The following is a 25,909-nucleotide window of genomic DNA, read 5'->3' as shown; positions in this document are numbered from 1 at the left end:
GTGTTTCTGTGAGAGCACATTTGTGAGAGCACATTTCTCCCAGTTAATTAAGAGAGTGGAGTAGAAAATAAAACTACCACCTGGCTCAAACTTTATCAGCCAATTACACAAGTAAAATTTACCAACAGCAGCAAAGGAAACCATAAATAACTATTTCCATGACACTAAAGCTAATTTAAAACCCGATTTGACAGACCAGCAGCCATAGCTGTCTGCGTTAAGGACCTTCTGAGCCGCCTTTCCCCACTTGAGTCTCCAATTATCCACCATCACATTTCCTTGTAGTTGCTCCATGGGAATAATTCTTAGCATTAACTTAATAGTTTCTCTGCACACCTGTCTGCATGCACAGACCTCAATGAGCAAACAAATTATGACCCTAGAATTTGGTATTTCAGTCCCTCCCCTACTTCTGCCTTAATGAGCTGCTGGCTTTCCAAACTAATTCGAGTCAGAGGCGTATGAGGTATGCAGCCATCATGACAAGATGAAACTCAATGGGACAGTTGACACCTGGGTGTGGAAAGAAGAGTGGGAAAACCCCTGACAAGATCTCGATCTATGCTAGTAATTAGAAAATGGGTTGAGAGTAGACAAACATGTTCCATTGCTTTTGATTACCGTCTCTCTGTATTTCTTCACCTTCAGCTCTGAATGCTTTTACAATGCAAAATAGCCATATAAATAATTCATGAAGCCCAGCTTATGACCACGTTTGAGAAGATCTGTTCCCTCATTAGGTAATCAAGTGGCCCAGAATTTTCTCTGTTTCTTTCTGTAAATAGATTTTACCTCCTATTGTAGAAAGAGTGTGCAATCATTGGGAAGGGTGAAGCTTAAGAATGAAGAAACCTCTGGATTCCTTTTCATTCTCTCATGTCAGTATCCCTACTTTTATACGCTGAAGAAAGACTGCTTGTCATACTTTACGAAGAAGAGGATTTAAATCATCTGCACCTGTCTCTTCCCCCTCACCTGTTCTCATTATAGTTTTCACATTATCCACTCAGTTCTATCATGCCGAGTCTGGCATTGAAACATGGACAGGTGAGCAATCCCCATGATCCCTCCTCATGTTCTCATCACTGCGCCATCCTGTGCCACCTACCAGGTGTGGCGCACAGGCAGATGGAGGCACAGCATCCAACAAATCCAGCAGATCTACCATCGTTTTGATGCTATAAATGTGCCTCATTGAATGGCATCACATGCAACCCACAGCCAACAAACTCCCCACGCTTTTCATATGCTTGTATAAAACCTCCAGGCTTGTTCGACTTTGTTTCTGTGCTCCTTTAACCTTCTGTCTCTGTCTATTTGAGTCTCATCCAAAAAAGTGGCAAATTCCAGAGTCCCATAGCACCTACTGTCTGTGGTGTATCGGAATCAGGACCTTCTCCCACGATTGCTGCTGTACATCCTTAGTGTAATCTCTCTTTTGCCAACTCTCTTTGCTTTTTTACTCGTTTTTTTCTTTTCTATTCCTCACATTGTCTGTCTGTCTCTCTCTAGTTTACCTTCAGTCATATTTCTCTCCAACTCTGTTAAACAAGCAATTTTAAACATTGTCTGCAGCATGAACATTGCAGGCGCTATACATCATCTCAGTCTACCATGTTTACTACTCACACACAGGGAGTGAGCCTTACTTCCCCGGATGACAGTGATTTGTGGCGCATGTATAAAAGAAACTCATTGTCTACCTACTCTACATGACTGTGCTTGTATATACAGTTTATGCATAAACAGAAGTGTGTACTGCCGCTGGTTAGAAGTGGTACATATCAAGTTTGGCCCTCAGGGAGACTTATATTAGCTACATGCAACCTACCATTCACATCTAAAATAATCAAAAAAAATTGGAGCCGGGCATTCAAAATGTGGCGACTACAGAGAGCAATCAAGACACCCGCTGAGTTTCCCTTCCTCCACCCACTTCTCCCCCTTGATGCTAATCAGCGAGGGAGCTGCTGGCTGTCTGGTAGAGCTGATCTGATTTGAGACAGAAATGCCGTTAGCTAGTGGGAAGAAAAGGCAGAGTAGCCTACACAATATACCATAATCAGAGGAGGCACGCTGATCCAGTGATGGAGTTTGAATACCTATGTGCTTGCCATGTATTCTCCTAGAGATAGTTTGGTCAGTATTACACATTCTTTAAAAGTCAAATACAGGGATACATTTTGTCAGTGTCTGAAGTGTATAAATATGGAAAGTGTCAAAATAAAAAGACGAAGATACTAAAAGTACATTAATATGGCTATGAATTAGTTTGTTAATTTGCTCAAATATATGATCAAATAAATTTAGAATTATCTTTTTACATTTTTCACATTTCTTATTACTAAAATTGACATTTTTAACTAATCCAAGTTTTTTAAAAAGTGAATTATTTCATGTATAATATATAGGTTTCATACTTAGATAGATCTGGTACTTTAACACTGTGCAAAGAGATACTTTGCAGTTTAGTCAGTTATGTATTTTTTATGGTGTAAACCCGTATTTCAGAGGTCTCAAACTTGAGGCCCGTGTCACCTCTACTTGCTTGACCATATATTGACGTGAAGAAATATAATGCAATTTGGCCCTTGAAGTTACTTTTATTGTTGGGGAGGATTTGTTTGTTCTTGAGTGCAATGTTAAAGTAAGTTCTTTAAAAAGAAAAAATAATTTAATATGAAGCTAATATCAGTAGAGAGCACAAAGATGTTGAGGAATTGGCTGTATTAGTTCAGTGAGAGAGTCATTTGTAAAGAAAACAATTTTCACTAGAAGTCAAAAACTAATGTCTGCATGTATTTTGTTAAAAATGAACTAAATTACAGCAGAAGTGCTCCACGTGTCTGGCCAGAAAGAGAGTACCAATTTGTTTATTTGGTAGTTCAATCAAAAGTTTCAGTTAGTTAAGAGTGAGAAAAAGAAATTGCGTTCACATTTGCAGTTTTGTCTTATTGTACAGTTTTTGACATTTAAAAAAACCAAAAAAACGCAACATTTTGAGTAATGAAAATGAGATCACGCTGCCAGCAGCGGTCCACAGCTCATTTAAGTTTGAGACTCCTGCCATATATGAAATAATATTTAAGTTTTCTTTTGAAATCAACATTAAAAAAAAATCATTGACAATGACAATCACTATTTTTCAAGAAAAACTGTCAACAATTCGTCGTTTTTGACCTTTTCATTGTAAAGATTTGCTGTTTTGTTTTCTGAGACATGACAAACCAAGTCACCATCTGGGCTCCTGCAGACAGGGACTAGTTTGTACTATTTCATGACAATTTATAGACCTGGCAAATTCTCTGATTAACTGACAATTGAATGAAGTAATCAGCACAATCACAAATTTCTCATCTTTCACACATAAAACAGCAAAATAGATTTTTTTCTCCCCACTTGAAGCTGGACGGGCCAGATGGAAACTTTATTACCTGTCTGGCCTCTCAATTAATTTGTCGATTTATGTTGCAGCTCAGTATCATGATTTAGGGTGGCAAGACTGACACTGAATAACAAACATATTCAGTGCAGGTTTCAGTTTAGTAGTCCACCACAAAAGAGACGGAAACTTGCCTACTGCACACTAAACTGACCAGATCTGCATGAAGCATTTGTATCAAGAACTGGATTCTACTTTAATGATATAAAAAGATCACAATAGTTACACTGCTTGTTAGCTGCTTATTTTAATTAGCAATATTTGTAATTTGGCCAACAAATATTTTATGCAACAAAATTTACAATGATTTTCTCAAATTAAAGCCAACCTAAAAATAAATTTTTAAAAAGTGTAATTGTGACAATTTCAAAAACCTACACATTATTGTAAAATTAAACTAATTCAGTGAAAAATGCCACCTTCAGTTTATACTCCACAAGTCTACATCCCTACTGGAGGGTGTCTAACCTGCTCGTGGTGATGGTTGGAGGTGACCTTAGTCCATGTTGGTACACATAATTATCATTTCCCTAAGGGGGGACCTATGATCAATGAGAGAGTGACCTCACCCTCTGTACGCACCCCCTTGAAAGTCAGATAATAAATTGGTTCATCTCACCTCCCCTACCATCCCTGTTATTTAGAGGGCTATCCAAAGGAGTCCATTACCTTTTTATGGAAAGGAGGTTCATTCAATTTGCTGGCGACCCAATAAGAACTTTTGTATGGATGCATGGCAAGGGGGCTCAAGGGCAAGTGAATTATTCCATTATGCTTAATGTGTAGGAAGGCAAATGCAGTCAAGGCCATGAGGGGATTTATTTAGCCATGTAACCTCTGTTCCTCAGGAAGAAACAATAACTAACTGAACAGGTAAATTCCACACAGCATCTGTCTGCATCCCTCTTGAATATTTATAATTGATAATATTTATTTAGATTAAAAAAGATTAAAACGTGTTAAATATAAAGCGACAGAGAGGTGTACTTGGCTTTGTTAAGCTGTCCAGCTGCAGATGGAAAAAAAAACCCATGCCATTATGGTTTGGTACTGCTGGACTGTATGAAGATGTAAAACTTCCAAGCGTTCTGTCCAGACATTCAATTCTTATTTGGAGTTTAAAGTGACAAGTGAATTGAAAAGCATCACAGCCACACCGCCTGAAATTACTGGCTTAATGAAAGAGTTGTCTTATATTTGGCTTAAACCCCATTAAAGGATAATCCTACTAAAAGTCAAAGGTTTTGTTTAAAGGATTCACCATGCAGCATTACCAGCATGTACGGTGCTAATGTCGAAATAATAAGCGGCATCAACTGTAAAGCGACATACACATATGGTCTTGGATTGATTAGAGGTAATCTGTATATAAACTCAATAAAGTGAATGTAATTCACAGGGTTCACAGTTGTATGGCCATTAAAGCTGATAAACTAATTTCATGCATCGCGGGAAGATTCTATGAAAAAAATATTGTTCAATATATTCAATAATAGCATACCTGTCCTTTAAAGAAACCCAATACCCAACTTTTGTGTGTGTGTGTGTGACCCATGTATGTGTTTCTCAAGATATATTTAGACACCTACTAGTTCAATTAGTGGGTTATGCATTGGACAAGCTCTTGCTCATCAGTGCTTTTGTCAAGAACTAGTTTTCTACCTGAACTCTTTCTCAAAATATCTGAGTATTGTGTGAATAGCCAAGAATATGTGCACCAAAAAACAAAACAGACAGACACATACGCATAATTCACACAATTAGTTAGCTCTAGCCAATTATTTTCTTTGAGTTTTGAGTCAGTGTGAAAACAGGAGCCATCAGTAACCATATTTAATGTGTAGGCATACAGAGCATACAGATTTATGCACTATTTTAAGTGCATTATGAAAAGCATTGTTGCTTCATAACATAGCCACACATAGCCAGTAAATATACAATACAAATTACATCTTTCATATTGTTTTCCACTGTACACGACGTATTGGGAAATAAGATATGTTCCAAAATAACCCCGTAAGGAAAAGCCTGTCACATGCTTCAAACATTATTTTGACAGCATATTTTTTGTCACCTTGCTGGCAAACATAGATGTACCCTGAGTGAACTGAAGTACCACCATCACTGAGAAGTGTGCATAGAAATAAACTTGAACCTCTCTTCCTTTTTTGTCACAGAAATCCTATAAGTACATTTTCCAGAGTGGAAATAACAGCGAGGGAAAGGCGAACTAAAAGTGACTCAGGAGTTGAGAGTCCACTCTGTGTTCTCAGGGGAACTAAAGGTTCTGGGGTTTAAAGGAAGGTGAGTCTGATCCTGCAGTATTTTGAGCGGGAGCAGATTATAAAAAACATCAGCAGGTGGATGAAAAGTGACATAAGCTGTATTCATAAAGGGCCATTTTTGCACAGTATGGTCAGGAACCACACACAATTAATACATAACCTTGTCAACGTCAATATGCCTGACTACAGCGAAGATAACTTATGTTATTGATATGAGCCATTGTGATGCACACCAGTAAGTAAATTATTATGAAAAGATTTATCACAGCAGGAAATGTCTGTGGTTACTGCAGTTGGTTAGCAATCAGAAGTGAATTTTGAATCAAAGCTGCCATTTGAAACCACTTTCAGATTTAGTTTGCTTTTGGATTATTGAATTGGATTTGAACTGTATGGATGCAGGTAAGTTTAAGGCACCAAAAAAACATTCTGCTTTTAGTTCAGTGTTCATATTTCATGCAACAAGGCTGAAAGAGATAACTTCCCATGTTATAGAGCTGGTTTAGGAGATGCCTAGTTTTATATATATGGATTGCTTTCTCCTAAAATTAATGGAACGAGAGCAAAAATCTCAGCAGCAATGCAGCTTTTCAGAAAACATGCCCAGTTTATTTAAAAACCTTCAAAAGGTTTAGTAGACTTCAAAGTCCAGTTTTGAGTAGATTATTGTTATCAGGAGACCTCTAGCTTCATCTAAATACAATCAGAAAATTGCCCAGATGTGTTTACTTTACAATTAAAAAAAAAAAATTAGATGTCATTGCAAAACCTTCTCACGTTCCCAAGCAATATTGGACCCCAGGGCATGTGGAATGGGGCTTTAGGGCAGGATCAAAATTGATAGCATAGATTATGACCTGGAGGCGAAGATGGTATATTGCTAAACGGGTATTTAAAAACGACTCCTCCAATCTGACATACCCTCACCTTGGTGGCTGTCAGTCAAACAGTAAGACAGTCTATCAGTCAAGCTGGAAGACTGTCCTTTTGCTTCAAAGTTTATGAGAAAAGATAGGGTGTCTGTGAGATTATTTGTCCTTTCCTATACAGTATTAGCCCCTAATCTCCTGCCTCTCTCGGCCCATTCTCAACAGGATGAGGTGCTGTTAAGGGCACTGACAGATGGAGAGAGGGATAGTGGAGGACTTTGGCAGAGAAGGAGTAAATATGTCAATCACCTGAAGCACTGAGGAGTTTTTCTTGGAGAGGAAAAGAGAAAAGTCAACAAGCCCAAGTTCATTTTCAACATCTATCCATTAAAGGCCTTCGGATTAATACACCAGAACACATGACCCCTGGATATTTATTATGCAGTGTGAGTTTAAATAAAATGTTTTCCTTATCAGCACACGTAGTGGTTTGAAATCACGCGCACCACCTGTATCTAAAAAGCTCTGCATTTCAAAAGCATTTTTCATCAAACTGAATAGCGAGGCAAACGTGCAGGAAATCAAGGACTCAGATAAGTGGATTAAAAATAGAAACTATTCTGCTTTTTGACTTTGACGTTGATATCTACATGCATTAAGTTTGCCCTTTGGCCATCATGACAAGGATTATGCCACCAGTCAGGTTCTATTTATTTACTCAAATCATCTTTTGATAGGCCAACCCCCCCACCTTGGATGAATATATCAAACAGAATGAGGGCGTCCTGTTGTTAAATTGTAGCTGACAGCCTAAGGTTCATCACAACATCTAATGTACTGTGCTGTATTCCATTGCAGTAAGTTCTGAAACAATATTCAAATATAGACAATGTAGGTTAATGTGGAAGCTGATTGGATTAGGCAGATGTGCTTTAACTCCAGTCCTTTGGGACATCATGATTATTGCAAACATGGTTCAGAGTTTTTTCTATTTTAAACCTTTGGATTCTTTGCCAAATGCTCCCTTGGTGCATTGCAAGAAAAGCAAAATAAAAGAGTCAAACTTCTAGAACAGTCTTAATAATTTAGCAGTCTTCCTCAGAACTAGGAACTCATTTAGCTGAGCACAAAAGGCACTGGTGCATCGCCCTGGTCGGATCAAAGGCAAAGCATTAATTCGTGGCTTCTCGTTGTAGTCAGATCTGGTGTTTTATTGCAACTAGATTTCTTTAAACTGTCTTCAGACTCAAAGAGAGTGCTGAGACAAAGCAATTCTATTTCTCCTGCAAGGGCACCGCTGAGCCCAAGTTTAAATTGAATGCCCCAAAATAACTGTTTAATTATGTGGCTATCTGAGAGGCTTTCATGTTTTCCAAATGAATCAGGGGGAGTGTGATAACCGATTCTTTCATCGATGTAAAACTGGAAAAAAAAATGTCTCTCAGCTTCTATCAAAAGTGATAGGAAGCCATTGAAATGAGCTCTTGTGCCAGAGACATTAATTAGATTTCTTATAATTAGGTAGACTATCCTCACATCACCCTGATCTGTGCCAGATAAATTTAATTATTGGGCAAATTCTACTCTACCCGCTCTGTCCATATTTTTACAAGGCAGTTCTTCTGAGGATAATAGATGTCTTCGTTTATATTGGTTTACTTTCAAGGTGTTTTCAAAGGCAAATTTCCATCACAGCAGGTAATGAATCTGTTTGTGCTGGAGAGATTTCATCTGAATGTTGATAATGACCAGTTCTTTCTGAAGACCTGTTTAAAGTAAGTGAACCGAAAATGGATCAACAAGGGGCATATTTTAGCTTTTGTGACCATGATTACATATAAAAATTTATTTTGTTAAATAATATTCAAATATTGACAGCTCTCCAAGATGCTTCTCGGTTACTTAACCTATACTTGAAATGTGTTTGTCAGCAGACAACTGAGATTACGGGTGTATGGGAACTGTAGTTTTCCATGTATTTTGCACAAACTACTACAGGAAATGAATTTATATTTTTATTTGCATACACAAAGGAAGGCGATCGTGGCTCAAGAGTTGGGAGTTCGCCTTGTAATCGGAAGGTTGCCGGTTCGAGCCCCGGCTTGGACAGTCTCGGTCGTTGTGTCCTTGGGCGAGACACTTCACCCGTTGCCTACTGGTGGTGGTCAGAGAGCCCGGTGGCGCCAGTGTCTGACAGCCTCGCCTCTGTCAGTGCGCCCCAGGGTGGCTGTGGCTACAATGTAGCTTGCCGTCACCAGTGTGTGAATGGGTGGATGACTGGATATGTAAAGCGCTTTGGGGTCCTTAGGGACTAGTAAAGCGCTATACAGACCATTTAGATATTGGATTCTTAGGGGTACAGCTAACAAATCGTTAACTTAAAACCATAATGGTGAGCCCTATGGTGGAACAGATGGGGATCACCAAAGTAATTAGGACTAACTATCTGACAATTACAAATGCACAAGATTTCGCATGATTTTAGAGTCTTTATTCAGAGCAATGTTTGTATGATTAAAATCTCTGTCATCACACCAGCATTGCCCAAACATATTTAATTAGATGCAATGTGAGTAACAAACATTGAACAGACAGTGAAAACAGCAAAACGATAAAAACTGTGTTTTAGTCAGAAGGTTATTTCCTTCTGCAGAAATTGTTCTGGCCCCTCCCTGGCCTTGTATGTGCATAGATGGTAACCCTGAGGCATGGAGAGCAGCAGCAAACCCCCCTGTACAGAATGAAGCACGAGGCAACGGCAACACAAAGGACATTGATTAAGTTAGTGGAAAAAGAGCGGCTGAAGTGGAGGTGGTTTGCAAATCAGCATGCAGAAATATAGCAAGAGCAGCTGCACCACTACAGCTTAAATAGCATGTCCAATACACAAGATCGGCCAAAAAGATATGCAGACTGGTATCGGCTGAGCTATCAGCTGACGTGGGCTGGCACTGCAATGAGCTGATCTTCCAAGATCTCCCAAACTAATGTTAGGCTCACTTTTAAGATTTCTATTAATATCCTGCAAAGTACCATCTCATCAAGTCTTAAATCTACTCAAACAAACTGAGTCACTGACTGAATGAGTCAGCATTGCATTTGCTAAATGGCATCTGCAAAGTAATTTCTGCACTCATGGTATCCAGAGCCACAGATTCCCTTACACTGACCACATTTAACAAATGTCCAATGACTGAGCATTTAACAAGGCTATTACTAAACTTAATTAAGGAAATAAATGAGCCATTCCCAAGAACCCGAGTGACTCAAATACCAATCTCATGGTGTCTGGGTAGTTTGCTGATGTCATGTAAAAATAATAACTTTCCCGAGTTATCTTCTATAGTCTGAAAATAGAAAGTTGCACGACTGACTCACCATTTGCTGAAATCATTTCAGATTGAAAGATCATTCAGTTGACGTGTGAACGAGAAAGCCAGATAAGATCTCTCTTTGTTTATGCTTGTTTTTTTGTTTGTTTTTAACTTTGCGTTGTCATTTGAAGAAATGATTAGAAGATGATGTTTTTATTCCAGAAAACAAAACTGAACTATTAAATAGTCTAAAAAAAGACGAAGGTATCCATCTATCTTTTCATCTTCCCATTTCTTTGTGAAAGACGAAGATTTTGACTCCACTCTCTTGCATGTCTCTCTTACTTCGGGAACAGCGACAAACCTGTCAGCTCCATTTGTCCTAATCAGTTCTCAGTAAGATGAGCTGGTTACTGCAATGTCAGTCAGAATAACACTCACAATAGGAAGTAGCACACTGGCAAGATAGGTTTTTGAACAAGCCCCCTCTGCACGACTTTCTACTCAGCTTCACTGTCACTCTTTGACCTTGTTACTGACCTTGACATAGTTTCTACTGCTCTGAATCAGCCTCTTGCTTTAGTATTCCTGATCTATACTTGTTCAATATGTCATTAGAGACTGTGTGCCTCTGAAATCTGCCTTGAATCTCTATAGAGCAGCTTCACACAGTGCAATGTAAAACATGCCATGAGAGCTAAAAGCCAAATGTACACTGTAACTAGCCTAGTTTTAATTTAAAACAACCAAACAAACAAACAAAAACAGCAGCAGTTTTGAATATTTGGTATATTTGATGGCTCCAGTTATTTCATTTGACGGCCTCGCTCCTTTTGAAGAGATAAACACATTTAAAAAAATATAATAATTACTAGTAGAAAGCTAAAGGGTGACACTTATGTCAATTTGAAGCATAGTAGTATTTTTTATTAACTGTAGATGTCTTGATGCATGCTCAATCATCCAGGTAAGTACATATCCAAAAGTTGATTCTGTTCATCTCAACGTAGCGCTTTCAGTGGGAGAAACGTTTCATCACTCATCCAAGTGACTTCTTCAGTCTCAACTGACTGCAGGTTTCCTCAAGCTTATAAACAGTACGTTTGCATAATGACTGAAACTAGCACCACTGAAGGAACAATGGGCTGGGAGGTCAGTTAGCTGAGACTGAAGAAGTCACTTGGATGAGTGATGAAACGTTTCTCCCACTAAAAACGTTACATCCAGATGAACAGAATCAACTTTTGGATATTAACTGTAGATGTTCCTGTAGCTATTCTATAGCTAATTTAACTTTGTAAAAACTTATTGTAGATGGGTGAATGGCACCCCTACCATGACCAGTTAACTTTATGATTGCTTGCTTTCTGTTAAAAAGCTCTTAAGTTTGACCCATACAGTCCTATGTAGAGGCAACTCTCCTTTGTTGGGTACTCTGACAGTGGAGGAAGGTTAAGTTAAGAAAAGGTTAAGATAACGGATAATGCGGATAATTCTCATACCTTCTATCTGTGACAGTGCTAACCTCTGAAGGGTGCTTCATTGTCTGTGACACTGTGTCCTTACACGACATTAAAATCTTCCCTAGAGGAGCTATAACTGCACTAATGACTAGCTGTTATACACTAGGAGTGTCTTAAAATCGGGAAACACTGCTATTGATCAACAATCTGGTCAATCCTGACATAAAATACAGTAATTTTACTGCTTAAAGGTGTTAAAAAATAAATTACTACTTAAAAAGAAAGCAAGCAGCAAAAATGAATCCTAGCTAATCGGCACAAAAGACTACCTTGTTTTAAAAAAAATATTATTAGTATTTTGTTATTATGGTTATATATTGAACCGTTCAATAGCATAATGAGGCTAAAGGGCTGAGAATAATAACCTGGAATCATGAGAAGTTTAGTTGTCTCTTATCTTAAGGCAGACGTATTTGCTGTTTGAAAAGGTCATGTGCAAAAGCAGCTAAAAACAAACATTTCAGATGTGATGCAACTTCACAGGAATGTTTCTGAAAATGATCTACGTATAAAGCAACCCTGTCTTTCACCTTGCTGAGAAGTTTCATAGTTTTTAAACCTCTTGTCATTTTTCAAGTCACGGGGTGACACCAAAGGTGAGAGCAAGGCCGTGTGAAGGAAATAATGTGGCGAGCCAATTAATTCCTGCGCTACCATCTCTGATTGCATTTGTGACATCAACACTGCCGCAGTTTGCACCCTTAACCCTGCATCAGTTATGCAAATGGTGGCAATTTCACATGACTGGCAGACCATCTTACTGAAATGAGGATGGGCAAGCAGCAAAAATGAAAAATGGAGGAGGAGGCTGAGACATGGGAGCCACTCAGCCTTGAAATGATTTAAGTGATGAGAAGTTGACTTTGATAAGTTCGCATTTTAATAATGAATACAATGACTGCTTCGGGGCTCCAGTTACAAAGAAGTAGCGCACTCGGCACAAAAAGAAAAAGACCAATGACGCTGATGGTCAGTCCATGTGAGACGAACCTTGAGTTTGTTTCTGAATGCCTTTTGTGTGAATCTGTGTAGATCTACAGTAAATAAGAGACTCCTGGGATGTTTTTAACACCAGAGTTAAAATTGCTTCTAGAATAAAAGGGAGCTTTGGCCTGTTATCCAGGATTTTTCAGATTTTCCAAAATGGCAACTCTGGCATATGCATACATATTTAATGAGGCTTTTGCTTCAGTGCGATTTTAGAGAGAGAGCGATTTCTGCCTACCGTCATTATGAGTGATTGCACTACCTAATGGCATGTTCCAGTTGGATGTGGTAATAATCTGTCTACCCCTGAAGCACCACTGATGTTATTATGATCAGCTGTTGTATATTCAGAACCTGTCACATTATATCATTTAGACTGAGGGTCTTGGAGTTGTGCTAAAACTGACAATTTTTTCATTATTGATCACCCTGGCCTGTGTCTGCAAATAATGTTTAAAAAAAGGGATAGAGTTGCAGTAATATTCACAGACAAATGTATTTTATTCTATTTTGTCTTTTTTCTTTGACGTGATATATTTGAGAAGCTGCAAAAAACTAATTATTCATTTTAAAATAGTTACCAGTTGATCAACTAATCAGTTGATTGACTAAATGCCTGAGCTGTGGTTTAGGGTTTGCTAATATCAGAGTATATTTAGAAAAAACACTCCATTTCCTTTCAGGTAAATTTTGGCAGTAGTGAGACTTCAACAAGAATTCTCTGGTATACTGGTGTGCATCCATGCACATCACTTGTGAATTATTTGATTAATACTAAGACGGTTTCTGGTCACACGTTTTTTGCCAGTGGTACAACTTTTTAAAAGAAAGATGTAAATAAAATACCAAAATCAGATTTAACCTCCTAGGACCTGGTGTCCACACATATGGACATCACACAGTTGTATAGACAAAAATATTACATTTTGCTCTACAAGGGCCTGATATCCACTTACGAGGACGTTATACTGCCACTGTTCTATCCAAATTTAAAGTGAATGTCCTCATATTTGGATCTCCTTTTTCTCAGAAACAAAAATTAGGTAAAAAAAAAATAAAAAATCTGGTAATTCTTTGTTTTTACATTCATCAGGTCGCAATCAGCCCAAATAGCAAAGAGAAATTAAAAATGCATGCCATGAAAGAGTTTGGGTCTTACGAGGTTTATGCACTTCCATCATAAAATATCATACATTAAATGACTAACCACTTCAAAAATAATACACCATGTGCATGGATCTATAATATGCAGACCATGTGAGCAAGCAGTTTGTGACAAACAATAGAGAGAACACTAAATACCAAATTATCACAGGATATTACAGTCACTGGGAATTCATTGTTTTCCATTTCAACTCCACTGAGTAATTACGTATTTTTAAAAAAACTGCACATGACAATAGCACTTTCACATATATTGCATTAGTAAGCCTTTGCTCACTTACACTTTACATCTGTTTTTGTTTCTCTTTATTCTGTTTGCTGCGGGCAAAGTGATTAGCAGTTAAAGTTGAAAGTTGACTCATACCTTTTACATGTCCAGGGAAATCTCTGGTTTGTGAAGATCTAATAGGCTGTAATGAGCAAGCCGTCCCTCTCTCAGTACCACGCTCATTGGTAATGAATTGCTCAAAGGAATAGGTCATCTCTTACTGTCTGTAAGATTTACTACTGTCCATTTCAACTTGAGCCAGTAGAGGACAAAGGAGCGTTTCACCCCCCTCTCTCATCGTCTATTATGAGTTTATTCAATGCTGTACATTATGTGCCTACATATAATTCAATTCCCTTTGGCCACAACTCAAGAAAGGATTTCTATTCATGGGCTGGAATATGATATTCAGTAAAATGTAATAACCTTTGCTGCTCCAGTGTCCTGAAATGGACAATCTCAAAATGTCACTCACAGAGTCTGCACTTTTATTTTCTTCCTTCTCGCAGTCTTTCTTTTGTCCTTCCCTTTCCTGCTTTTTTTCTGTTCCACCAGAAAGTCATTATATCCTTGCTTCACGCTACTGTTATATTGATTTCTATCACCTTTATTATTACAAATAATAACCATTTCTCCTTTTCATTTCTCATTTTACCCCCTTGCCTCGCTCCATCTTTCTTTCTTTTACAAACAAGTCAATTACACAAAGTGGCTGCATTCAGTGACTCTACACGGCATGTGCTTTTCACATAATGCCGTATACGTTTCGGTAATGTAAGAAACTAGAAGTTAATTTTTGCCCTATACAGCTTGATTTGCTTTGACGCTGTTGTGTACTTGCTCCTCAATGTCAACAAAGGATACAGCATCTTCTCTGAAAGCCTTTGAAACAAAGCTCAAAGTAAGTTGAGTCAAAACTTTTCTGTTTTTGTTACCACCTCAAATAGATTCAAGAGGCCAGAACATTACTGAGCCATAGATAAAGATAAGGAACATCTAATTAACTTATTAACTTTTTGTTCTTAAAACAAAGAGCAAAAAAGCAAAAATACAAACAAAATAAAAACACATGTGATCAGACTCAAAGTAGACGTATCAACCAAAGCACTGAAAAATAATTTGCTTTTTTTAAAGGAGAATTTACAGATTTTACATTTCAGACATTTTTGTGCATTGCTTATAATTTCCCGCCTTTATGTTTCCATCTGCTACATTTATTCTTGCAGAGCCTGCACTCGGCAAACTGACAAAATCACAAGCACATACTCCAACACACATCTTGTGAACAAGCGACACAATTTACTATGTTAATGGACTTAAATGCCATGAGTCTTTCTAAATGTCAGTGCACTCGATTTTAACATAAAGTAAGTGAGGCAGGTGCAGAATGGATCCATATTACTCCAGCTCAGTGTATTTTGTGCTCGTAAGCAGTCAAATTTCTAATCAGCAAGACAGAAACTTTCAGATTTGTTTTTTTGTCTGTTATCATTATGGAACTAAATCAATTCAAGCATAAAAACTTGGGCTCAAACAAAATCAGTTCCCCCTTCTGTGCTGTTGGAGCAGCAAATTTCCCTTTACAGCATGACAGATTACAGTCTTGCCTTATGTTTTACCCATGCTTATTGAACTTCTACATCTTTGCATAGCCTTAATGAAATATCTATTGTTGTCGTTTTGTCAGCCCTGAGAGTGGGAAAGTAGGCTCTTACAATTACTTTAGAACAATTTAGAAGATGAGTGCAAACATTTTGTGTGGCTTCTGTTGCATCTTATCATTCATTCATTCATTTGGATCCACTAAATTTTAACTTAACTCTACCTTTTTTAGTATTTAGCACCATTTACAAGTAAAAATGCACTCTTGAATGTTTTATTATTGGAACAAAGATACAAATTTTTTCCTCAACAAGTATAAACACACAGGGATAACTACCCAAAAAAAAAAATCAATTCTAAGTATTCGTAATTAAAGAGTATTTCTGTGTCTTGTGTTGTTAAGTTTCTATTCACAGGAGTTTGCCACAATGGACAAATCTGCATATTTGATTTGACAGATTGTGATTTGTGTCTCCTGTGACTCTTAAACCAGGGATCTTGTATGTTGGTGATGAACAGATTTAAATTAAATATGTAATTTAAAAAAAACATGCTCTATGTCATTTACTGGTGAACCAGTCATTTTAGCACAAAAAAAACACTTGAATTTTGCCTTTCTAACTAAACATTTATTCCCTGAAAAACTAGAAAAACAATTCTCGACTGCATCAAATCACAATCATAAAAATGCACAATTCAGGATATGACACAGTAGCCAGCAGCTACAGGAGGGAGGGGTGTGGGTGGCATTTCCCAAGCAGAGGAGTTGCCACAGTGGGCGAACTGTGATCCCTAAAGGGAAAATTTCACAGCATCTCTGAGATGATGTAAAGGGTTAACACTCGGCTCTTTGCTTTCATCTTAAAAATGATGCTGTTGCTGTTCAGCTTTGAAGGACTTATCATGTCACTCCCCCTCCTCCCCGTGTTATATGTCAACCTCAATATGTTCTCTCATTATATACCTACATGTGTTTTCATGTGTGTGGGCACCTGGACATGCGAGTTTATTTTTTTTGAATGTTTTGTACTAATGAGGAAAGAATATATAAACACAAGTGGAAGGCCGATCAGAAATACATTTGTACTTTCTCAAGGTTTAAAGCATCTGTTAAGGTGCCGCCAAATCCTTGGCACGCCTGAACAGACCAAAGGGCCAAATCTAAACTAAATTGTCCTTCCTTGTGTTCACGGTCTTTATAACCGCTAGTTCAAGATTTCATAATTAATTCTTTAAAATTGAACTTCCTTGCTGAACAAACTTCCCGCATTCACACATTTATCTAAACTGTCTGCATCACTCTGTCACCGCTGCTGTTGCTCTTTTCAGTTTTATGTTATTTCTGTTCATGTTACAGCCACCTCTTTTATTATCTTCATGTCGCCTGTCAGGCATGGGGAGCAAGACAAAGAACAAGATGAAACAGCAATAATAACACCATATACTGATTCTGTTTAGGTATGTTCCTTTTCACTGCTAGGCTCTTGATGCCTTTGGGGGTTTGATGAACTCACTCACTACATACAATAATAATAAAAAGGCATGCGTGCATACAGTACATGTGTGTGTGTGTGTGCATGGACACAGTGCCTTGAAGGGTTCTCAGTAGCTTGATCCCCTGATTCATAAACTCGAATAAACACACAGTCTTACATCATTTTATGGAGTGTGTCTATGGGGACAAAAAATGACACATTTCCTGGACTCAAATATCAAAGGGTCTTTTGAGCTCTCTGTTCAAAGTGCTGCTTTCAACCTTTATCTCTATCATGCTTACACGATATTAAACATCTATCACAAGTTAGCACACGAGTCCAGCTGTAGTCAGGCACAATCGATAGGTGTGTCATTATAGCTAAACTCATTTCTCACCGCTGCGCTGTGCCTTTAAGTTGCCGAGATGAGGATGAAATTTGGAAATGTCAAAGTGAGCTTTAAAAGCCAGAAATATCACCTTTGAAGTAATTGTTGGGTCATTGGCATTCATCAGTAACACCTTCAGACTCCCCAGTGATATATTACAGCCATTTTTTGCTGTAGGCCAGTGAATATATGTCTCATTCGACTTTTAAGGTGGCACTGTTCTGAATGCCAGTTTTTTGGGGGCCTGTTGATAAAGTGAGCAAATTCTTTCATTCCTTCAGCTTACACTCAATCCTTCACATTTATTATTAAAACAAAATATGATCTTGAAGCTTTACTTTTTTTAACTCCAGACTGTACCCCAGGAGACACTCTGAAGCTTTCAGCCCAGGCTCCCTTCCTCCAATCAGGGGAGGGGATTGCGGTGAGGAACTATTCCTCGACACCAACTGAGGTGTTTTGGTGAGGTGAGGGGTGCATGACCGAAAACCTGACCTCAACCAGAATGTATCCAGCCTCAGGCCACGTCATGCCTGGAGAAGACCCTGGACAAACTAGCATGGATGGATGAATGGATGGATAGTGCAGCAGTACGTTTAAGGGATTAGACCTCTGTGGGTTATTTCCACTATGGATTTCTTATGGCCACTTAATGTAAAAATTATATCAGTAAATATTCTGTATAACTCACTACCTCCAGAAAATGCATGTGGAGGTGTATCCCTTTAAGAACTGGTGCAATTTTTTTTTAGATCCTTCTTACTTCAGAGCTACATATCTCATGATGCATCCAGGTCCAGAAGGAGAATTGCACAAAGTGGCAAGGAACTACAAAAGTTGGCACTAATGCAGCTAGAAACTGTTTGCCAACCAACACTACACAAAAAAACAAGAACGCAGTGCTAACTACTCAGTGTTGATGTGGTACCTGTGTGGTGCAATAGCATTAGATGCTGCAGTACAAACAGGAGAAACATGCAGAGCTCAGTCGTCAAAAATTCGGCTTGGAACTCGTTGATAAATAAATAAACAAATAAATAAATAAAAATGAGATGAAGTCCAAACTCCAAGCCAGGAAACTCTAGAGTAAGACATCTCAACTATACAGAACTTTGAGGACCTGTTGAATATTTCCTAGTGAATAACATTGTGGTTAAATAGCAAACAGGCTTATCTATATATCTTAGGAAGGGCAGTGAGTGACTTTTTTTTAACTTCTCTCCACCTTTAACAGTGTTTATCTTTTTTCTTTTGTTTTATTATCATCTAGTTATTGTCACTCATGGCCATAGTGGCTGCTGTTAAGCTTCAATTTTAATGGGCCTCAAAATGTCCTCCTTCCTGCAACTATTCTGTACTTCTCCCTCCCTAGCCCAACTCCTGCAGGCTATTATTTTCTCACAAAAGGTAACTGCATTGACACAAATCCTTTCTGAAACATTCTGTATTCCTTGAGTGAAAATAGGATGCAATAAGGCTTTCTATATGCTTTTTTCTTTTTGGTGACCTCAACTAAACAGTGCATCAGTTTATGTGGTTCAAATGGTTATTTAATTTGCTTATTCACATGAGAAATTTTTAATTCCTCTGGAATTCTTTTGATGCTTTCTAAATAGTTCAGCACTACTTGGGGAAAAGGGGAAGTTCTGTACATGTTAGTATTTATGAAACCCTTTTTAAATTCCATTGGGCAAACTCAAAAAGGCTTCTTCCTGAAGACCTCATGTTTTCATGAGATTTCTTCACCCTATTTCATAGCGAATGCAAAGCAATTCATCTGCCAGTAACACGGCCAGCACCTCCTGTCTTAAACATGAAGGTGTTATTTCTTTCCAGTCTACGGTTTTGATTTTAGAGACAGATATTTAAAAAATAGTTAATTACAGAACCTGAGAGACAATAAATCTATCATACATGCCTCTATTTATTTAAAGTTAAAACTTGCAGAATTGTAACAAATGTTCCAGCCATCTATTAAAAAGCTAAGAAAGGAGACTTTTTAGATTTGGTAACTTTTTACAGTTTTCTCACACATTTATATTTGTCTTTTTTTTTCCCCCCTTGTATTTGAATCGATTAAAAATCCAATTTACCAATGAACCTTTCTGCTTTTTTTTCTCAGCCCATGACGTAAAAAGAGGCGAGAAACACGCTGGATTAGTGCATCAAGTGTGAAGCTGCAGAAGGTAGACTGGTTCAAATGGATTTTGGAGTCAGTATCAAATGGGAATCCATTTTGGTGATAAGTCCGATTCCTGCCTGGGGAGCTGGCATCATCTCCCGCTCTCTTGTCAGCATGCTTCAGCAGCCGCATCCTGTGCTCTGAGTAATATGACACAGACACAGAGAGACCGAGTTAACACACACTGAAAAGATACTAGGAGAGGCAAGGACAGAGATACTGATGCGAGGAGAGGAAGACAAGTCGGGTAAAGATACTCTGCAATGAGGAGAGCGGAAGAACAGACACAGATGTACAACGGCAGACAAACCCCTCGTCCGTCACTAAATCATGTTTGTCATTCTCACAGAGAGAAGAAGAAAGAGAGTGATGCCTCGTCCCAAGGGGAGCTGTGACTGTTACTCCTTGATGTTTTCCAGACTCTACAGTATATCCTGTATTTATTCATGCTCCCTCTCTGAGCATTATTATTCCTGTATTTGCTTAAATGGGCGTGGATGCTGTAAGCATTCTTGCCATAGCAATTTAAATCTAAGACATTTTCTTTAGCAAATTGTGCAATTCCAACAGCCAGGAGGTGGACACGCAAACATGAAAAACTCTGAGAGGCTACAAGCCGTCAGACAATCACATGCTATGAACAAACCGCCACTTAATCAAAACAATTTTGAAGAGAAAACAATGACAAACAATATAATTATAACCCGAACTGCCACTTTATTACAGACAACAGAACGAGCCCACATACTTTAACTCTGCATGTGAACTAGACCGGTGAATCTGTTGAACGAATATCAATTGTTATCTTGTAAATATGCCTGTATCAATCAGGTGTGCAAGAAATTACAGTGCTGGAATTACAAGCATATAAGTTTGTAAACTGCAGTCACTTTGGTCTAATGATCACATCCAGCCACAGACCAACTTTTCATTTTGCAGTTAAATTGCAGTCCACACAATGGCAGAGGTAGACTTATCATATTTCACCAAATCTGGAAATGCAACCTATTGACAATGAGAAAATGTGCATTTTGTTTAAGGATTTGTATTACATTTAAGTGTTAAGTGTAATAAAACTGACCAGCAATGACACATTTTCTATTTTATGTGTTTTCCAGCTTCTTAAATTCATGGTATGGTTGTGTCATGACCAATCTGAGAGGTCAAAACCCAAGGATATGTAAATGCTACTGTTTTTCTGTCACTCAGAAACTACTGTTTCAGCCTTAGATGTAGATTTCAGACCACACCCGACCCCAGTATTAATGGCATAATAAAAACAAAACAAAACAAAAACACATTAAAGAAGCAGAAGAATTATTGAAGTATTTTAAAATCCAATATTTTGAGTTGTATTCAAACTTAAACTAAAGTTTTGAGGCTGCAGTTAGCTTGCATTGCATTCTGTTTAAAGGTGTTCCTGTTATTTTGTCCATCCTGCTGTTCGTTCCCACCGGTGCTGTCAGAGTACAAGCCCCTCCAAACACCCTTTCTCTCTCTTTCTCGTTAAACCAGCATCTGCTGAGGTAAGAGGCCTGAAACCCCCAACCACACACGCATACACACAGACCCACACATACTCACACTTCACCCCCTCCCTTTCTTTGCAGTCTCTCAAGCTTGCCATCTGCCACAGAGTTGGACAAGACCCCACTAATATGGCAGCCACACGCACACACATACACACGCATTACGAGCTTCCACCCTTATTTCAAATCCTCACAACCGCTGAAAAAAACTGCAGGGACACACATGATCGCACACGTATACACACACTCGTGGTCACACGCTATACAACATTAAGTTAGGCATGCTGCATTTTTAATCAGAAGCCCCCACGAGCAACACAGCTTGCAGGGTCATAATGGTTTTGAGACAAACCCTACCCCACTGCATAGAGCTGGTGAACTCCTCCCCTCTTCTGTGTGACTGGCCTGGAGAAGAGGATAGAGGGAGGACAGAGGGACAACAGTGGACTCTAATTACTCCTCTGTGGCTATCTGGCTCCTCCAGCATTTTATTTCAGGAGTTACGGGAGACAGTGAGAGAGAAAGAGGCGAACAGAGAGGAAAGACTAGGATGCCACGAACAGACAGAGACTCGTGCTGATTGAACATGAGGCATCACCCTGTGGCTCTCCCTCAGTCTCTTCTCTTCTTTCCATCTCTGCTTGTTGTACATAATGCCCTCTCGTACTCACTGCAATTGTTCATCACCCCTCAGTTATCCACAGTGAATAATAATGTCTCCTCTTGGAGAGAAAGAGGCAGAGGAGCAAGCCTAAGGCAATACATTCTGATGGTCTAAGCGTTCCCCAGTCACCCTGGGCAAAATCAACAGTGCGGTAGGAAGGGAGCTAGGATGTCCTGCATCCATATTCTCTGGGTGTTGCATTTGTTTGTTTTGTTTTTCTCATTATTTACAATCTGTATCACCCAAGCCAAACTGTAAATATACACAGAGACAGGGCGAGAGACAAACTCTGGACAACGGGGACGCTGCCGTTGTCTTTCACAAATAGACCCAGGCGAATTAGCAACATTATGTCTTCTCTGTGGGGACATTTGCTCTCGCCTGCCCCTGCCATGCCGCCATCATCATCACTGTCACCCGGACGGAGCCCGTGGAGGGGCAGAGCCACTTGAGGAAAGCTTCTTTCCTGGTGAAGCTAAAGTTGAATAGACAGCTGGGCCCCGCTCCAGAGTCTCCAGCTATTGCTTCTCCCCAAGACAAGAACTAACAGACTTAAAAACTCCTTTGTCCCACACGCCATCAAACTGTTTAACTCCTCTCTGGAGGGGAGAGGGAGGGGAAACAGGAGGACAAAGGAGGGGGAACAACTAAGCTGTAGTGCCTCTGCACCTCACTGTACAATACCTTGTGCAATACTTTTTGTAAATAGTCAACAGTGCAATAGACTCAATACTTGAAATGTGCAATTCACTTGTATTTTTATTTTTTATTCCTATTTATTCTATTTATCCCCTTTGTATATTTTATTTATATTTGTCTCTGTATTTATATATGTGTGTGTGTGTGTGTGTGTGTGTATATATATATATATATATATATATATATATATAACAATTCTGTAACTGTAACTTCGGTCGTTGCTGTGCTTTTTGGAAGTCGAATTTCCCAGAGGAACCCACCCGAGGGATTAATAAAGTTCTATCTTATCTTATCTTATCTTATCTTATCTTAAAAAGGCTGCTCAGTTCACAGCAGCCAGCCACAATACATTTCTTTCTTTCTTTCTTTTTATGAGAGCCCATTCAGTTTGCTTCTAATTTATTTTGCCAGGTTCCCCAAATAGACTTGAATCTGTGATCTGCACCAGGCTATGGTTGACTGACAGAAAAATTGTGACTACAATTATTTGGTTAGATTGCGGAGCTGGGGCACAGCGGAACAAATGCATATTTGATCACTTTCTTATAATAAAAAGTCTTTTTTTTATCCATATCCTACAAGCCAATAAAATCTTTTATAACCAAGCCATATGCAGTATTACGGTCCTGCTGTAATAGAAGCCATTAAGGACACATTATTTGATTCACTGTGTCTTTCGCTTGCCTGTGCCAATGTAGGATGAAATGGGCCATTCTAATCCTCATTAACATAGCTAATTTCACATAAGAGAAAGTTGATAGTGGGTGTCAAAACCATTCAAAGGTCACCCAAGCAAGCTACACCATTTGACAGATAAGTATATCCATGTGCCCGTGGCTCTCTGTATGTATGTTTGAACATTTATTCCATTTGTACGTGCCGTTTCAGTTGAAGCAGGGTAACCTCCTCTGATACATTTGAGAAATAGGCAAAGCAGACAGAACAGTGCCTGATAACATGGATAAAACTGTCAAAGCTAGCAGATGATGGTTGATCATGCAGACAGGAGCAAGGATGGGACAAAAACAAGAGAGCAGAGATATGCAGGAAAAGGGCATCAGACATTCATCCTCCCCTGAAGGCCTTAAGTGCTACAGCTAACCTTTGGTCGAAGGGATGAAAAGGGGGAAGAAAATGTCTAACATGCTGCTCCTTTAACGGAGGCTCTGGCACAGCGCCATGTCACAGGGGGACGAAAGGACAAGTCTGACATTAAAAGCACAAAAAGTGCATTCACGTGACCTTTAAAGGGGTCAGATAATTGAACATCAAACTCTTCAGGCCAGCTGTGTTTGGCTGCGTGACACATGTGTCTGCATACATTAGTGGAGAAAGATCATCCAGATGGCTGGGTGATAAATCAATAACAAAGGCATGTTTGAGCTAGGCTCTTACACGACCTCTTTATTTGCTGATTTGCTGATGTACGGATCAAAAAAATGTCTTGGCAGGTGTAATTTCGCACACATGTTGATTACACAGCTTTTTCAGCTTTCTGTATTACACATTTATCTGTATCCTTACAACAAAAATAAATCCAGGTGCCAGGCGATTAATTAAATGTCTTTGACTTTTATATTTTTAAGGCATGCTCTTCTAGAGGAAACTGTATGAACTGGCACTTCTTGTATTTAGAAAAATATGTATATAAAATTAAAGGAAAGTGTGCATCAACTATATCAGCAATAGCTCCACAACCATGTGCTTACAAAGTTTAGGGTTAAAGAAAAATGAGAAGTTTGAGCAAGCGTCCACGTAAGCTGCTGAAGTAATATAGAAGTAAATACTGCAAACCGTAGATACTTACTCAGTCACTCTCCTACTGGCGGTGATGCTAGCCACAATGACACTCTCTGGTCTTGGGGTGGCCACAGCCTTGAAAGTCCCTTTCCAAAACTTCTCAAAGAGCTGCTTCTCTTCCAGCTGGAAGGTGGTAGTGCTTCCCTGAGATCCCAGGGACAGCGAGGCGCCACAGGGACCAAGCTGGAGTGAACGTGGGGGCTGCATTTCTGCTTCTTCGCTCCAAACTGAATCACCTTCAGTCACTCACCCGACAGTCTCCCTTCACTCTCATACAAACGTGCGCACACACGATACTGGTTGTTGCTCAGGAACTGTCCAAGTACTGAATCAAACCGAGCAGAGTGCAGCAGATGCTTTGCTCCGTCTTCTCTTCTCACAGCAGCAGGTCAATGTGTCAGCGCGTCTGTCTGCTCTTCACTCTTGAGCGGGAGCGTGCGGAGAAGGACAAAAGCTGACCCTCTCCAACTAGAGACCGGGTATTGTTCTCCCAGATGAGGAGGGGTAATGGAGATTGTGTTTCTCTCTCCGCCTCTCCTCTTCTGTCACATCTGCTGCTCTTTGGGATGGGGTCTGGGTTGGGTTTGGAAGCCAGAGCGCTCCTTTTTTTTCCCTTTCGGCAGCTTCACACAAAATTAGGCATTCCTTGACAATAGATGGAGCATGCTTCAGTCGTGAGAAGTGAGAGACCTTGTGCTTTTCTTGCTGCTAGAGTGCAGCGTTTTAGTGTAGAGATAATTGTGCGCCCACGCGCACAGGCTGAGGGTTGAGCGGGTGTCGAGGCAAGTGTTGCGGCGTGTCTGAGGGCAGGCGTATCTGTAAGTTGGAGAGTGGGTATGCCAGAGTGTGTGAGTGAAAATCGAGTGAGAAGCTCAGCTGAGAGTGGGTTGTTTTGTGTCTCTCAGCATGTGACGTCAAAATTGGGGGCTGGACACTGAGTAAAGGGGACATCCTCCGTCATCCTCTCTCACTCCCTCGCTGTGGTACTCTCACTCTTCTAAACCCTTGATTAGATTCACTTTTCATTTTTTTTCTCTCTCGCTCCGTTTCTTTTAATCTTTCTGTCTCTCTGCTTGTATTTCTCCTTTCCTCTCTGTCTTCCCTCCATCTTCCTTTTCCCTGTGATTTCTATTAAATACATTTTGGGGGTTTTTAAACCTACAAGAACTAATCAGTTAGACCATAAACAGAAAATAAATCCAAAATTGTTCGTAAATAATTAAAAATGAATTATTAAGCTCATTTAGTATAGTTTTAGTCTTGGACTCCACCAGAGTAACTTTACAAATAATCCTAACGTATTTTATACTGAGCCTTGCTGTAGCCCCTGAGTTTACCCACTGTCAGCATTTGGTAAATGGCAAATAGACTGATATAAATATATAGAACAATTTTCTGTTCTAACTGAGCACTTAAAGCACTTTTTACCAAAAGCATGAATGTGTTTCTACAATCTTTTGTATTTTGAATATGTAATTACTGATATATCTACTAGTTTTTATTATGTTGCAAACAGTGTAAGTCTGTCTTTCTTATCCTCTTCCTTTGTGGGACACACACACACCACACACACACACACACACACACACACACACACACACACACACACAGACGATTGTCTCGTCAGTATCTTGGACAAAAGGCCGAGGTAATCAACATAATAAAAGGCCTGGCTCAGTGAGGAGCAGCCAGAGCATGTGGCTGACACAAACTTCCCC

General features: G+C 39.2%; 1 protein-coding gene across 2 annotated transcripts in view; it reads right to left on the bottom strand.

The window, feature by feature from the left end:
- srrm4 (serine/arginine repetitive matrix 4) overlaps nt 1-25,062 on the bottom strand; it is a 62,810-nt gene extending 37,748 nt beyond the window's left edge. Inside the window, exons 1-2 of one of the 2 annotated variants that reach the window (XM_086315248.1) lie at nt 24,199-25,062; nt 21,386-21,433 (exon numbers count right to left, since the gene is read on the bottom strand). In XM_086315248.1, coding sequence (XP_086171374.1) covers nt 21,386-21,433; nt 24,199-24,398 — 248 coding nt within the window. In that variant the 5' untranslated portion in view covers nt 24,399-25,062. The remainder of the gene's footprint in view (nt 1-21,385; nt 21,434-24,198) is intronic. The other variant, XM_086315249.1, reaches the window with a different exon arrangement.
- Nucleotides 25,063-25,909: the final 847 nt, after the last annotated feature.

The sequence above is a fragment of the Aulonocara sp. 'chitande type north' Nkhata Bay genome, linkage group LG12 (genome assembly GCF_057382095.1).
Source record: "Aulonocara sp. 'chitande type north' Nkhata Bay isolate Kocher_YH1m ecotype deep benthic linkage group LG12, A_spYH_male_GT1.1, whole genome shotgun sequence".
Taxonomy (NCBI): domain Eukaryota; kingdom Metazoa; phylum Chordata; class Actinopteri; order Cichliformes; family Cichlidae; genus Aulonocara; species Aulonocara sp. 'chitande type north' Nkhata Bay.
Note: the sequence above shows the minus strand (reverse complement) of the source record. Positions and strands in the feature narration are given on the sequence as shown.